Source organism: Lynx canadensis, chromosome C1 (assembly GCF_007474595.2).
Source record: "Lynx canadensis isolate LIC74 chromosome C1, mLynCan4.pri.v2, whole genome shotgun sequence".
Classification (NCBI taxonomy): Eukaryota; Metazoa; Chordata; class Mammalia; order Carnivora; family Felidae; genus Lynx; species Lynx canadensis.
The window spans coordinates 159,620,407-159,636,881 of NC_044310.1; the positions used below are offsets into that span (position 1 = coordinate 159,620,407).

General features: G+C 36.6%; 1 protein-coding gene across 1 annotated transcript in view; it reads right to left on the reverse strand.

The window, feature by feature from the left end:
• METTL8 (methyltransferase like 8) overlaps nt 1-16,475 on the reverse strand; it is an 87,441-nt gene that overhangs the window by 22,268 nt on the left and 48,698 nt on the right. Inside the window, exon 3 of the mRNA XM_030326228.1 lies at nt 7,684-7,775. Within this exon, the coding sequence (XP_030182088.1) occupies nt 7,684-7,775 (92 nt within the window). The remainder of the gene's footprint in view (nt 1-7,683; nt 7,776-16,475) is intronic.

The window sequence follows — 16,475 nt, forward strand, 5'->3', positions numbered from 1 at the left end:
GGGATCTGTACTGACAGCAGACAGTGCAATGCGGGGCTCAAACTTATGAACCGTGAAATCATGACCTGAGCTGAAGTCAGACGCTTAACCAACTGAGCCACCCAGGCACTCCCCAAGTCTATTGGACTTTAAAGCTCATGCTCTGGGGTATCTGACTGGCTCAGTCAGAAGAGCATATGACTCTTGATCTTGGTGTTGTGAGTTCGAGCCCCACTTTGGGTGTAGTTCGAGCCCCACTCGTGCTCTTAACCATTACACTATATTGCCTTCCTAACACAAAATCAGAAAATTTTTAAAGTTTATTTATTTTGAGAGAGAGAGACAGAGAGAGAGAGAGAGCACCAGCAGGGGAGGGGAAGAGTGAGAGGGAGAGAGAGAATCCCAAGTGGGCTCTGCATTGTCAACACAGAGCCCAACCCGGAGCTCCATCTTAAGAATCCTGAGATCATGACTTGAGCCGAAAATCAAGAGTTGGATGCTTAATCAACTGAACCACCCAGGCATCACAACACAAAATCAGTAACAACCCCTCCAAAATATCTCTGAAAATAACCTGTTTTTCTGATTTTGTACTTTCCTCTCATTATAAAGCATCCAATTGAAATTAAAACTTCAGTATGACATAATCAGTATAAATTGTAAAAATAATGCTGATTGGAGTGAACCTTCATAAAAACAGACAAAAAATACAGAAGTAAACACCATTTGATTTATATAAAATATAAACTATGCAAAATCATATGATGAAATTATGATGAGCAATGGAAACATAAAATGTTCTATGAGAATAGGTGGGTTTGTGGGATAGAAACAAAACAGAAACAGCACCCAGCATGGGCTGGGGTAAAGGCTAATGGGCCGGAACTTTCTTGTTCTTTGCTTTTTAAAGTTGTGTTTTCAGCAGTATCTCAATCAAGGCTGACAATTCATAGTTCCCAGTTATGTGTGATGGCTTCTGAGACCCCACCAGAAGCTCATTCACACTCACAGATCTGGTTAGGAGCAAGGTAAACACCTTCAGCATATGATTTAATTTCCTGAACATTAAAGGTCTCTGATAACAGGGAAGTGGAAGAGCTATTTTTCCTGACCATGAGTGAAAAATTTAGTTTCAACCTCCTATTAACTCATCTCAAGTTCAGGCCAATAATGATAAATATAGTGTGGAGAATCTGCCCTTTCTTAATCTTGTCCAAAATACATACATAATGTATGACCCTGAGATCAAGAGTCACATGCTCTCCTGACTAAACCAGCCAGATGCCCCAACCGATTTTTTTTTTTTTTTACCAACTGATTTTCTAAATAGGTATATTAATGATCAGTTTTTCTTGGAGAAGCAGTTTTTCCTTTCATATTCCTAGGCTGTGGACTCAGAGTTAATTGCTCAGTGCCAATGGCAGTAAAAGGGATGTAGTGATGTGCTTAACCACAGACAGATGAAGCAAATTCTCAATTATTCATTTATTAAATTTAATACTGCTGAGGGGAAGAAGGAATATGACATACTAACTATACTTAAATATTCAGAACTCACCCTGAATCACACTGAATATCACAACTAAGAAACTGAATTAAACCACTTATGTATCTGACATATGAGATATGATTAGTATGAATTATGAAAATTTATCCTGTTACAGTGAAACAAAAGGCAATTTAGAATTATTTTTACACATCATTTACACAAACACCTGAGCTCTCAAAGTTAGAAATTTCCATATATCACTGATAAAGTTCATTGTCTAATTAAGAAAAAACTCTTGGGGCGCCTGGGTGGCGCAGTCGGTTAAGCGTCCGACTTCAGCCAGGTCACGATCTCGCGGTCCGTGAGTTCGAGCCCCGCGTCAGGCTCTGGGCTGATGGCTCAGAGCCTGGAGCCTGTTTCCGATTCTGTGTCTCCCTCTCTCTCTGCCCCTCCCCCGTTCATGCTCTGTCTCTCTCTGTCCCAAAAATAAATAAAAAAAATGTTGAAAAAAAAGAAAAAAAAAAAAAAAAAAAAAAAAAACTCTTACGAAAAGGATATATATATACATATATATGTGTATATATATATATATATATATATATACACACACACACACATATATTTTAAGATTTTATTTTTTATTTTTTTAGAGAGAGAGAGAGCATGCAGATTGGGGAGAGAAGCAAAGAGAGAGAGACAGAGAATCTTAAGCAGGCTCCATGCTCATGTGGAGCTCATGTGGATCCCACAACCCTGAGATCATGACCTGAACCACAATCAAGAGTCAGAAGCTCAACTGACTAAGCCACCCAGGTGCCCCAAGATTTTATGTTTAGGTAATCTCTACACCCAAAGTGGGGCTCAAACTTACAACCCTGAGATCAGGAGTTGCATGATCTACTGACTGAGCCAGCCAGGTGCCCCATGAAAAGTGTATTTCTAAGAGCACAGCATGAACTTTTAAACAAACAAAGCTGACTTAAAAATAAGTACCCTATGGGCACCTGGGTGGCTCAGTCGGTTAAGCATCTGACTTCAGCTGAGGTCATGATCTCACAGTCTGTGAGTTCAAGCCCCACATCGGGCTCTGTGCTGACAGCTCAGAGCGTGGAGCCTGCTTTGATTCCATGTCTCCTTCTTTCTCTGCCCTTCCCCAGCTGGCGCCCTCTCTCTCTCTCTCTCTCTCAACTATAAATAGACATTTTAAAAAAAAGTACCCTAAATTTATCAGCACACGAAACTTTTCGCTACTCTTTTTTTTCACACAGGACACTTTCAAGTGGTAAAGGTACTCACAAGTGGTAAAGTTATTCTTTTACTATTTTGTTTAACATAGATAACTCACCCTAGATAGGTAGTTATTTGAAAGTATATTTTAAAGTAAAAATAGCAGCTGCTTTCGTTATTAAGTTTTATTTTTTTTTCAACGTTTATTTATTTTTGGGACAGAGAGAGACAGAGCATGAACGGGGGAGGGGCAGAGAAAGAGGGAGACACAGAATCGGAAACAGGCTCCAGGCTCTGAGCCATCAGCCCAGAGCCCGACGCGGGGCTCAAACTCACGGACCGCGAGATCGTGACCTGGCTGAAGTCGGACGCTTAACCGACTGCACCACCCAGGCGCCCCTCGTTATTAAGTTTTAAAAGCCCATTACATTTGCTAAATGATCAGCTAAGATATAACACACTGGAGATGTTTTTAGGAAATTATAAAATATAAACATGTTAACTCAAAAACTGCCAAATGTGTTTTTCTTATTTCTCTGAATTAATCTGCTTTTAAAAGAAATATGAGCTATTGTAATATTTAAAATAAATTACCAAAAGGAAACGTGGAATTAAAACTATTAATCTGGGCACCTAAGTGGAAGAAATATTGCTAATGAGAGCTTGGATGTTATACACTTTAATCACAGACATGAAATGTCAACCATCTCTCAGCAAAAAACTACACTATTTGTGATGCTTAAGTTCCTATTTTCAGAACTGTGAGGGTGTTTCCTGACTTCAGTTCTCACAACATCTGAGACAATAGGTGAGAAACGAGAAATGGGAGTGACAGGAGGGAGTGACACACACAAGACCAAAAGAAGTGTGCTAGAGAGTAGGCCAGCATGGCAGAACAACGAGTATTTCCTCCCAGGGACATTAAAATAAGTGAGATAAGATCAATAAATAGTCCTTATGCTATATAATGATCTGCCAACGGAATCCTCTGTGATGGGAGAAAACAGGCTCTTTCAGAGACTTAGGGCTCTCCTGGAAAAGAAGAGATGGTGGTTAACAGAAGCACCAGAATAAGAACCGGGTCAGAGCCTCCTTTGGGTTTTTACAAAGTTTACGAACAGAGCTTTTAAATGGATCCATTCACCTTGACCTGTATTCATCAGAGACACTAGATATCAAATTAGAAGCTTCCCCCCGGACTTCCACAGCCTAGCAGGACCTGGCAGAGACTGGCTGGGTGGCTGAGAAGGTATTTAGTCTCACTGTAATGTCTTGTCACTGAACATAGCTCCTCAGAACAGAAGTTCTCTTTCTTTGCCATCCCCACAGCAGCCTCAATTGCCGCTCTATGCAATCTTACTTAAATGGCATAAATGGCCACTCTCCCTGTGTGGTCCCCTCCTTGTGGCAATTCCCTGACATGTATGCAGTCCACCGCACCATGTTCTATTCCAGGGTGGGGAAACCTCAATCACTTTGAGTCATTTTATTTCATTTTGCTTTTATTACTTAAAACAAAATTTTAAGTTTACTTATTTTGAGAGAGACAGCACGAGTGGGGGAGGGGCAGAGAGAGAGAGGGAGAGAGAGAAACCCAAGCAGGCTCTGTGATGTCAGCATGGAGCCCAGCACGGGGTTTGAACCCATGAACTATGAGATCATGACCTGAGCCGAAATCAAGAGTCAGAGGCTTCACCGAATGAGCTCCCCAGGCTCCCCATTTTGAGTCATTTTAAAATGGAGTCTTTAGTTCTGGGTCTCCACAGCAGCCAGAAAACTTGCTCAGAAAGAGACTGTATGTGCTAATAAGCAAACCAAATGCTTCAAAGCAGTATCATCAGTCCTCTCCAGCCTGCTTTTCCTGCTTCTGTAGAGAGAGGCCAGTCACCACCTTTCTATTTCAGTCACACTATGGTTCTGTGGGAACTGTCATTTTCCTTTACTGCGGTTTCCAAGCCCTAAAATAACCTTCTCATTAGCTTCACTCAAGTTCATTGTTAACATAAATAGGCCAAAATAGGCAGCCTCAGTACAGAGCACTTTAAGGGAACATTATCAGCACTGCTCATCTATTTATGTCCTAAACAAATATTCAAGAGAGCATGAAAAAAATTCTTGGTTTTTCATATCAGGAAATATACTGTAGATAATTTTTAACTTCCTGGAAACGAATTAAGATGACTGATAACTTTTAATTCTGTTTAGGCTTGACTCTCTCTGTCACATCCAGGTGGCCACTAGCAGAAGCTTGAGTAATGTGGAAAATATGTCTGTGCAGCTGCTGGCAAAGAAGCAAAATTATACTTCCTCAGAAACAGTGTGACAGAGTTCCTGCAAAGGAATGCAATGTTGGCTGATTTGTAAGCAGAACTGCCACTGGTATGCACCCTCAAATCCAGCCCCAACACTCCCTGGCTATATACCACTCTGGGACTGCATGGCTGGAGCTCATAAAAATAGAATGGTTCCATCGTGGATCAGGTGCTCTTCTATCCTGCCCACCCTCCAGGACATATTCATGCTTAAGATAAGGAAGGAGAACTAGCTCTAAGGAGTACCAAACAGTGCCAGAGGATAAAGTAAGTCATTAATGGTGGCAGAGAATAAGATAGGGAAGAAATGCCCCCTTCATTGGTTAAAAGCTGTCTCATTAGCTCAGTTTTCAAACCTTAACTACAATTGTATACTAAAGTCACTAGAATAATAGTTGACTATTGGTGAGATTAGTGATTTTCACTATGTTTGGCTTGCACAGAGGAATTGAAACATCTTTCCCTGGGGCGTTTCAGAACATAGGATTGATCTGGAAACCAAATTCTATCTCAGGAGTTGGCAAACTTTTCTGTAAAGGGTCGGACAGTAAGTAGTCTTTGTGGGCTATGTACAGTCTCTATTACAACTATTCAGCTCTGTATATATACCTCAAAAGCAGCCATAGACAATATGTAAATAAATGATTATGTCTGTGTTCCAATAAAACTTTATTTATAAAAACCGGCAGTACACTGGATTTGCCCCTGGCCATAGTCTGCTGACACTTGCTCCATCTAACAGGTACTCTGATACTGCTACAAGAATGATTGAGAAATCATCATGACCAAAACCAAGCTGTTCTGGCAAAATTAATCTAGGGTTTTAGAAGCCAGAATAGTGGTTGCTCTTTGTGGAGTCGGAGGGGTTGGAAAAGTATTGTTATTCATTCAGAAAATGAGGAAATTTTGGGGTTAATGGTAATAATCTGTTTCTTGACGTGGATATTGGGGAAATTCAATGAGCTTTGGGACAATTCATTTAAGAGTTGTGAAAATTTCTCTATGTATTTGGTACTTCAAACAACTTTTTTTTTTTTTTTTTTTTTTTTTTTTTTTTTTTTTTTTTAAAGAAAGAACGAACCTGTTTGAAAGGAGAAATCACTTTAGGAAAAACAAGGTAGAAAGTCTTATCTCCAGAGTACATGGGTTGGTCAAAGTGTATATGGGTTCCTAGCTATGAAGTGAGAATGACACAGACCAAGTTTTTTCTAGTGTGCTTTAAAAAAAAAATGTGGTAAAAAACACATCACATAAAATTTATCATCTTAACAATTTTTTAGTGTACAGTCCAGTAGTGTTAAGTATATTCACTTTGTTGTGAAACAAAGGTTCAGAACTTTTTCATCTTGCAAATCTGAAACTCTGTATGTTTTAAAACAACAACTCTGTGTTTCCTCCTCCCCCCAGCCCCTGGTAACCACCATTCTACTTTTCGTTTCTATGAATTTGACTACTTAAGGTATCTCATATAAGTGGATTTATATAGTATTTGCCTTTTTTGTGACTGACTTATTTCACTTAGCATAATATTCTCAAGGTTCATCCATGTTGTAGCATGTGGTGGGATTTTCTTCCTTTCCGAGGCTGAGTAATATCCTCTTGTGTGTATACCACATTTTGTTTATCCATTTATCCGTCGAGGGACATGTGGATTGCTTCTACCGTTTGCCTATTGTGACTAGTGTTGCTATGAACATGGATGTGTGAATATACCTTCAAAACCCTGTTTTCAATTTTTGGCTATATATCTAGAGGTGGGATTGCTAGGTCATATGGTACTTCCATTTTTAACTTTCTAAAGAACTTCTATACTGTTTTCCATAGAGGCAGCACCATTTTACAGTTTCACCAATTGCACAGTGCATAAGGGTTCCATTTCTCCACATCCTTACCAATGCTTGTTATTTTCTGTTTTTGTAACAGTAGCATTAGCCAATTTTTTTAGAAGCCAGATTCGAAGGTTGGCAAGGTCTTACCTCAATTAAACTCTGAATATCAAAAGGCCTCCAAGAAAAGTACCTTGATGTTTAGCCTAAAAGGTCACAACATTTTAATACGACTTTACCTTTTTTGCTCAAAGTTTCTGAATTTATTAAATATTCCTGGCCAGTAAAATGCACAACAGCATACTAAAAGATGCATAGTGAGGCACCTGGGTAGCACAGTCAGTTAAGCATCTGGCTCTTGATTTTGGCTCAGGTCATGATCTCACGGTTCGTGAGATCAAGCCCTGGGTCTGGCTCTGCACTGACAGCATGGAGCCTGCTTAGGATTCTCTCTCTCCCTCTCTCTCTCTGCCTCTCCCCAGCTTGTGAGCTCTGTCTCTCTCTCAAAATAAATAAATAAACAACAAAAACAACTAACTAAATAAATAAAAGATGCATAGCAAGAGGGAAATTTCAAAATTTCCTTGTGTGTATCTCTCAGAAAAATGTAATACTATGATTACCAAAAAAGCAAGTAAAGAGTCAATACATAATTTATTTCACTAACTTTGTCCCATTACACTAGAATAATGGAATTCTCCCAAATGGAACAAGTGGATTGGCGTAGGTAAAAGCTAAGAACTCTCCAAAGTAATGACACAGGAGGAAAACAGACTAACATGTGAACTGAACCAGCGGAAGGTCAAAGAGAAAAACCAGGCTCCAGAAGCTACTACATGTAGTTGCCTACCTTGTTCTTCCAGAAGGACTCGCACAGCTGAGTTTTCCTCTACTCTTTTTCTGGCTGCTGCTTCTTCTTCTTTTGACCACTGCATGTGATCCCTACCAAAAAATGAAAAGATTGTAACACCTGCTTTATAATTGAAATCAGAAAGAGAGTGACAAAGGATACATCTTTCATTCTAGCAGAGTCAAAGACAAATGATACAAACTAATTCTGTGTTGAATGAATATATTTTGTGTCAGATGTTTCTTCTGATAGTGCTGGTACAATCCTGGAACTCCTATAGCTCTTCTGTTTAAATCTGGCTGTGTTGCAAGCCCCAGCCACCTTTTGGAAATGACTGCGAAGTAATGTCCCAGGAGCACTATGGTGCATGATTATTTGAGTACTAGCATGGTTTGCTCTATTTTACTCTAAGGCTAAATTTATTTGCCCTTTTGTTTATGAATATGGCATTCTTTAACAGTTTTAAAATCTCTTTCATAATAATTGTATTCTAATACTTCACTGTCAAAGAGATATAAGTTTTAAAATATTTTGCACTTACCTTCAGTCTTTTAAGTAATTTTATATTTTTATTAGTTGCCTTAATTTCTGTAAATGGATTCTTTTACATTTAAATGATAGAATAATTCACATAGTATATAAGAAGGTCAGCTTTTCAAGATCTTGCACTTTCTATAAGTATTTTCAGTTTCAGAATTTATACTTCCTACATGAGAAGATATTTTCCGCTGCTAAAATGTTTTCATGGAATAGAAGCAACATCTTTATACACAAAAGGTGAGTTTTTTGGGTTTTTTTGTTTTTGTTTTTTTGTTTGGTTTTTACAAAGTTTGCAATGCCTTTTTCTCACTTGGTAAGACTATGAATGAGTGATGTAATTTTCAGGAATAAACCGTTTTTCTATTTTTTATTTTTATTTTTTTAACATTTATTTATTTTTGAGACAGAGAGAGACAAAGCATGAACGGGGGAGGGTCAGAGAGAGGGAGACACAGAATCCGAAACAGGCTCCAGGCTCTGAGCTGTCAGCACAGAGCCCGACGCGGGGCTCGAACTCACGGACCGCGAGATCATGACCTGAGCTGAAGTTGGCCGCTTAACCGACTGAGCCACCCAGGCGCCCTAAACCGTTTTTCTAAACAACAAAGAAACTACATATCTAAAATTCAAGTTCCATGTAGCTTATTGATAATTGTAAGAAAAATTAACATTAATATCATATGATATTTGTAGCTACCTCATTGATTATAAAGGGGCAAAATATCAACATTTTGACATGCATCATAATGGTGGCTGATAAACATTAACTGAGCACTTAGCCTGGTCATAATTATTATACTGATAAGCTACTATTATTTATTATGTGCTAAGCGTTGTGCTAGTAAGCACATTACATACATATATGTCTTACTTAATTCTTTCAAAAACCCTATGAGGGGGTTATAATCATGCTCATTTCTCATAAGAGGAAAGAGAAATTTAGTAACTTAATCAAGGTAAGATAGCCATTAAATGACAGAACCAGAATTCAAATCCAAGTCCATCCTCTTGGCAAGTAAGTAGTCTATTAATGTCTACCAAGACAGTGGGGGATACTGAGAGATTTAAGACTTATCTTTGGCCATAATGGGGTTTATATTCTCCTGAAGCAGGGAGATTAACAGAAGTAAATGAGAATACAAGGTAGTCTACTTGGTTAGCATCTACTGTATGCAAATATAGCCAATTAATGCTAGCTGGGGCAAATAGGAAGGCTTGAGAGGGAGGGGAGTTTGGGCCCAGGTTAGAGGGAAAGGAGGTGGGGCAATTATTCATGTCATTATGAAGCTGGGAATATGGACAGTATATACAGGAAACAATAAAAAAAAATCCATTTTGATTGGTTCTCTTGGGTAACGGCAGATGAAGTTGGCAGCTGGGTCATGGTCAGATTTCAGAGGATCTTAAGTGTGAACAGGTTAGTAGTGTACAACAGAAAATGACGTGGGGAGGTGGAAGGGAGACCAGTGAGAAGTCTGTTCAGTGGTCTAGGAATAATAAGTTCCGGGACTAAGGCAGTGGCAACAAACAGAAAGGCAGAGCAGAGGGAGAGACACCGACAAAACCTGTAGCTGTGACCTAGAGGTTAAGTAGCTGCAGGGAGGAGAAGAACAATAGAGTCAAGAATGATTCTAAGGTCTCAAAACTGAATATTAATCAAGTAGGGGTAACCAAGACAGAATAAGGAGTTACTTTGGGTGGAATGATAAGCTCGGTCCTATTTTAAGTCATGTTTATGCAATCAGATATGAGAGGGTATATTCCAGTGACCTGGCTATAAATACACCACTGGAAGGTGAGAAACTGCTTTCCTTTAAGTAGGATCAAAACTGGTATACTGAAATTCTCAAGAAAAGTAAATGATAATGCAAAAAAAATCAGAGTTCCAAAGATGAAAATTTAACCACTGTCGTTTCAAATAAAACCCAGTCGTTCACAGCCTAAATAATCATTCAGCAGCTTTGTTCACATGCTTCAATGAATGAAATTAGAACAGATTTTTGTTTTGACTTAACTTATGTGAGCAATCACATACATAACTTGGAACTGGCAATTATACTTTATTTTCTGTATATATAAATCCATATAGAGCATTATTAAATGATAGTTATGATATTAAAGGCAACAGGTCATTTATTGAAAAAATAGGATTACTAAGGCTGGGTACAAGCTTCTCATCTATGAATTTCTACAGCATATAAGAAAGAAAATAGAACAATCCATTTCCCTGTAACAAAAATCAAGCTCTGAGACAATGAGAGTATATATGGTCTTTAGCTTTAAGCATTTGTTTTAAACTGTTAGTTTAACTTGCTTCTTCCTGAGTATTTAATAGATTTAGTTATTTCTTAAATTGCTCTAACTTCCTTACACTGTTCTTTATGTTGCTTCATTTTCTTAACTGCTAAGTGAGGGGAATATTATACCCTAAGCCCCAGCAGAACAGATTTTCCACTGTACAGTTACCAAATCCCCACAGAAACCTATAAAATGTTTCTACTGTATTTATGAGAACTTCCTCCAGACCTGCTGCTTTATGGCATTTCTTTATATTAGAAGAGTCTGATTCACATATACTAAAACCCAACAGACGGCAATAAGAATCATTCAGGTTTGTAAGTAATAAATACAATTACAATAGAATTTAAGCATAGAGACAAATAACAAACAAACTGAAAATAGTCAGGTATTACAACCACCATCATTAACAACAAAGGAAAAAAGTGTTCCACACTGTTTGACCTATGAATTGCGCTTCTGGGAATTTATTGTAATAAAGTAACTCAAAAGAACAGAGAAATACCTATAAAATGATATTCACTAGAATACCAAATATAATACAAAAAAATTGGAAATAATCTCAGTGATAGGGTAATGAAAAAAATATGGTAACTTAAAGGAATATTATGCAGATATTTAAAATTATAAATATAAAGTTTACCTAGCAACGTGGAAAAGTATTTATGACACATGAGGTTAAAACAGCAGATCCCAAAATTGTATATGTATTATAATCAGAACTAAATAAAGTTATAAAGATATTGGATGAATAAAAACAATTGTGTTCAAATAAGAGAACTGAGATTACTGTTTTAAAATTTCCTTGGGGCGCCTGGGTGGCTCAGTTGGTTAAGCGTCCAACTACTGATAGTGGCTCAGGTCATGATCTTGCCCCACGTCAGGCTCTGCACTGACAGTGCAGAACCTCCTTGAGATTCATCTCCCTCTTTCTTTGCCCTACTTGTGTGCTCTCCCTCTCTGTGTATCTCTCTCCCAAAAATAAACAAACTTAAAAAAAAAAGAGAGAGAGAGAATTAAGCAGAAAATACAAAATACACTTAACATTTTTCCTGGAAAGTTGAATTTGAGAAAAAGAAATCTCAAAAATAGGGGCACCTGGGTGGCTCAGTCGGTTGGGCATCTGACTTTGGCTCAGGTCATGATCTCATGGGTTTGTGAGTTCAAGCCCCGCGTTGGGCTCTGTGCGGATAGAGCCTGCTTTGGATTCTGTGTCTCCCTCTCTCTCTGCCCCTCCCCACTCATGCACTGTCTCTCTCTCCTTCAGATATAAATAAACATTAAAAATATTTAAAAAAAGAAATATCAAAAATAAAAGAATTTTTGAGTAATAAATTTTTACAATATGGCTGGTAGAATTTGTCTTATAATTTTGTAGTAGTCATAAGTCTTATGACCTCAGTTCATGAATGTGCATATGTCCATACTTCTTATTCCTTCTATATGTAAAGTGTAATCAAATGATGATTCCTTGCTTCAGCTTTAAGTTGACTGCAGTTAACAGTCTAAATAATTGTGTATTTGGTTTGGTTTGGAAAAGTTAAACACAGACACACACACACACACACACACACACACACATACACACACCTCAATAATTTAGCTTGGGTACTAACATTTTTGAGGATCCTGCCTATTGAAAATTCTGCTGAATGTGGTGCCACTATTATAATTTTTAATAATCAGATATAAACTAAAGTACCCAGTATAAGCTATATGAATAGAATGCTCTTCTGTCTTTGTTACTTGTTGGTATATAAAAGCCTCATCATAAGACAAAATTTAAAGACAAATTTAACAAATTTATTAGGTGACTGGTGAATTAAAAATAAAATATTCTTAGGTAAAAAGGCAGAAATGGAGGGTATTAGTTTCAGCTTAAAATTATATTAATAATCCTTAATTCCATGACAAAATCATATGTATTGCAGTTATCATTATAATAATAATAGAAAATTTTAAAGAGAAAAAGTCTTTCCTTTCATTTAAATATCCCAACAGATTAATAGTTCTTAAGTTCCCTTCCTGTATTTGTATATATACATATACACAAACATTTTTCTATAAAGCTAAAAAAATCTTCATAATTATGACTTAAAATTGCTGAATAGGACTTGTAATTTTGGCCATGACAGAGTACGTAGTAATGGGCTTACCCTTCTACCATAAACAATGATAAAACTGGATAAAATATATGAAGGAATTGTTTTTAGGCACTGTATTACACCTCAGACAGTGCAAGACTGTGATCCCTAAGAGAAGAGAAACACAAAAGGTCAGTCCCCACATTCACCCTGGCCTTCGGTCTAGGTCATGTTCTAGACTATAGTACAGAGGTACAGCCCATCAGAGAGTGGCTGTCTTACTGAGTGGCACTTTTGTAAGCTGAGAAGGCAGAGATCAGGGTTCAGAGTTCCTGAGGTGGTGCAACTTTGTGCAGCAGAATAATGAAGAGAAGGCTGGACAGAAGGGTAGGCTCCTGAAATCTGCAAGAGAGTTCTCCTAGTGTTTAATTAGTTCTGGCTATTCACCAATAGGACAGACTCCACAGGTCCTGATGGATTCTGGAGATGAAGGCAGAGAAAAAAAAAAAAAACCTGACTGGACATAGGCAGTGCAGTACTCAGAGTTATTGGAATTTTGGCTAAGCCAGAGTGGAAAGACCACTCTGAACACCTTCATTATTCAGTTAAGACCCTAGAAATGCCATGCGATAGGAATAAGACCCAAACTGGATTCAGGACAATATCAAAACAGTCTCCCCCTAACAACACTTAAAATTAAATCTCACCTGGGGTGCCTGGGTGGCTCAGTCGGTTAACTGTCTGACTTCAGTTCAGGTCATGATCTCACGGTTCGTGGGTTCAAGCCCCACATCAGCTCTATGCTGATGGCTCAGAGCCTGGGGCCTGCTTCGGATTCTGTGTGTCTCTCTCTCTCTGCCCCTCCCCCGCTCATGCTCTGTTTCTCTCTCTCTCTCTTTCTCTCTCTCTCTCCTTCAAAAATAATTAAATACTAAAAAAAAAATTTTTTAAGTTAAATCTTACCTGACCAGAGAGATTTGGCAGTAATTCAACCACTTGCCAGAAAAAAAATCCAACACCTTTAAAGTTAGAAATAATCCAAAAGGAAAAAAAAAAAAAAAAAAAGAAATAATCCAGATTCCATAAAAGATATCATCCTCAATGTCACTACACAATCAAAACTATTTGCATTTGAACAATCAGGAAAACGTGATCCCTAATCAAGAGAAAAGGCAGCCAATAAATACTGACTAAGAAAACTCAAATGTCAGAATTAGTACACAAGAATTTAAAATAGCTTTTAAAAAAGGTTCAAAGATTTAGAGGAAAAGATGGACTGAATTGATGAATAGATGGAGATACCTCAGCAAAGAAATGGAAACCATTAAATGGAAATTCTTGACCTTAACCCATATACAATATCTGAAATGAAAAATTCACTGGCTAGGCTTAACAGCTAATGAACACTACAAGAAGAAAACGTCAGTGAACTTAAAGACTTACAGGTATGGAAATTATTCAAACTGAGAACACAGGGAAAAAATTGGGGAAAAAAAGGTGCAAGTCTTCATAATCTATGGTATAATACAAATTGGGTCTAAGAAACACACAAGTTGAAGTCCCAGTAATAGAAGAGACAGAGTGAATAGGAAAAAAAAACTGAAGAAATACTGTCTAAAGTTTTTCCAAATTTGATTAAAAACAAACAAACAAACAAACAAACAAACAATAACCAATAGTAAATCCAGGAAGCAAAGCAAACCCCAGGCATGTTAAATACACAGAAAAATTCTAAAAAACAAAGGTAAAAAGAAATCTTTAAAAAAATTATAGAGAGGGGAAAAGCACTGCAAACATCAGCTGACTTCTCATTGGAAACAATGGAGGCCAGAACACAAATGAACATCTTTAAAGTACTGAAAGAAAAATCTCTGTCAACCTAGAATTCTATATGCAGTGAAAATATCTTTCAAAATTTAAAAATAAAAACATTTTCAGATAAACAAAATTTAAGAGAATTTGTTACTAGCAGAATCTATAATATAAGAAATGTTAAAGTTCTTCAGGCTCAAGGAAAATGGTACTAGATAGAGACACAGAGCCACAGAGTAGAATATAGAGATGAGAAGTGATAAATATGTGGGTAACTATAAGACAATTTTTTTTACTTTGTCTTAATTTCTTAACAAAATTACTAACTGTATGTAGCAAAAATAATAACAATGAATCATAGAGCTTATAACATACAAAAGTAAACCAAACAGCAACAATATAACACAAGTTGAATACATAAGTAGAATCATATTACTGTAATCTTTTTAACATTTTATATTATGTGGTACAATATTAATTCTAAGTAAACTGTATCAAGTCAAGGAAGCACCTTAAGATAATGACAGTAACACTGTAATCTCTAGGACTATAGTTATCAAGGTGTTGCCCACCGTGTCAGGTGGTTCACTAAGTCAAAACTATGTAATACTGCTATTTGCCTTTTTCACTGATTGATGTTTACACTGATAGTATAAAAAACAATGGTAGGTAAAAGTGCAGCTGCCCTATTATGAAACAAGACAGTGGTACCAAAATGTGCTAGTAGTTGTTGATTCTACACCACCATCCAGTGGGTGGTAAAGAATTCACCAGGTTTTGTTCTAAAAAACAGAATTCACTGGAGAATGTGTCTGATAAAGCAATAAAAACTATTTTATAAAATACTGACCCTTGGGTATACATATGTTTAATATTCCATGTGACAAAATAGGAGACATACATAAAGCATTTCTGCATTGTGAAGTACGACGACTGACTTATAGAAAAGAATTTGTGTGGTTGTTTATGTTGTGAACTGAATTATCTGCTTTTTTGTTTTCAGGGAATCCTATTTTTAGTTGAAAATGCAACTATAGACAAACTTAGTTATTCAGACTTGGGTATCTGACATATCTTAAAAGTAAATGAAATGTGCTTCCACTTTAAGGAAAACAAATGATAATATTTGCTGCCAAAGATAAATTTTGTGTTTTAAAACAAAAATTAGGATTTGGCAAAAGTTGTGTCCACCCATGAATTTGATAGCTTTCCAATCAATACTTCGAGATTTTACTGATGAGAAAGTGGTGATATTACAAAAGCAATTCTTAAATGTTGTATAATGAAATGTGTCAACATTTGAAAGATTTACATAAAACAGAGAATCAAACTACTCAAAATTATCCATGCGTAATGTTATAAAATGATGCAGAAATAAAATATCCAAAGTGTAAAATGTATCAATGAATTATAACTAATATGGTTTCATATTCCGTATTGTAACTAAGAAACTACCATTGCTGAGATTTAGTATAATATCAGGAAAAATACCTACAATTATTTTTAAATGCTATGTGAAAACTCCTCTCTTTTACTAGCACATATCTGTGTGTGGCCAAATTCTCTTCATATAATTCAACTGAAACAACATATCACAACAGATGGAATGAAGAAGCAGATATGAGAATCTAGCTTTTTCCATTAAACCAGACATTAAAGAGACTTCCAAACATTTAAAATAATGCCGTGCTTTTGGGGGAACAAATAGATATTTTCATTAAAATATGTAATTTATATAACATGTAATGGATTGTTGTTGTTTTAAAATGAATTAAATATTTTTAATGGCTCAGTTTTAATTTCTAACATGGAAAACATCACTAGATATAATTCACATGAATAAAAGTTCTTTTAGTGTCCTCAAAAGGTTAGAGTCTAAAGAGGTTCTGAGATGAAAATGTTTGAAACTATTTTCTAGAATAGTATCTAAAAAATAAGGTAAAGATGTATAGCCAAAAAGCTAGTAGAGGAAATAAAAGAACAAATGACACAAATAAAAAAAGAAAGATAATTAAACACATTATATTAACTTACAATGCTAACCAGAATTGAGTGTTA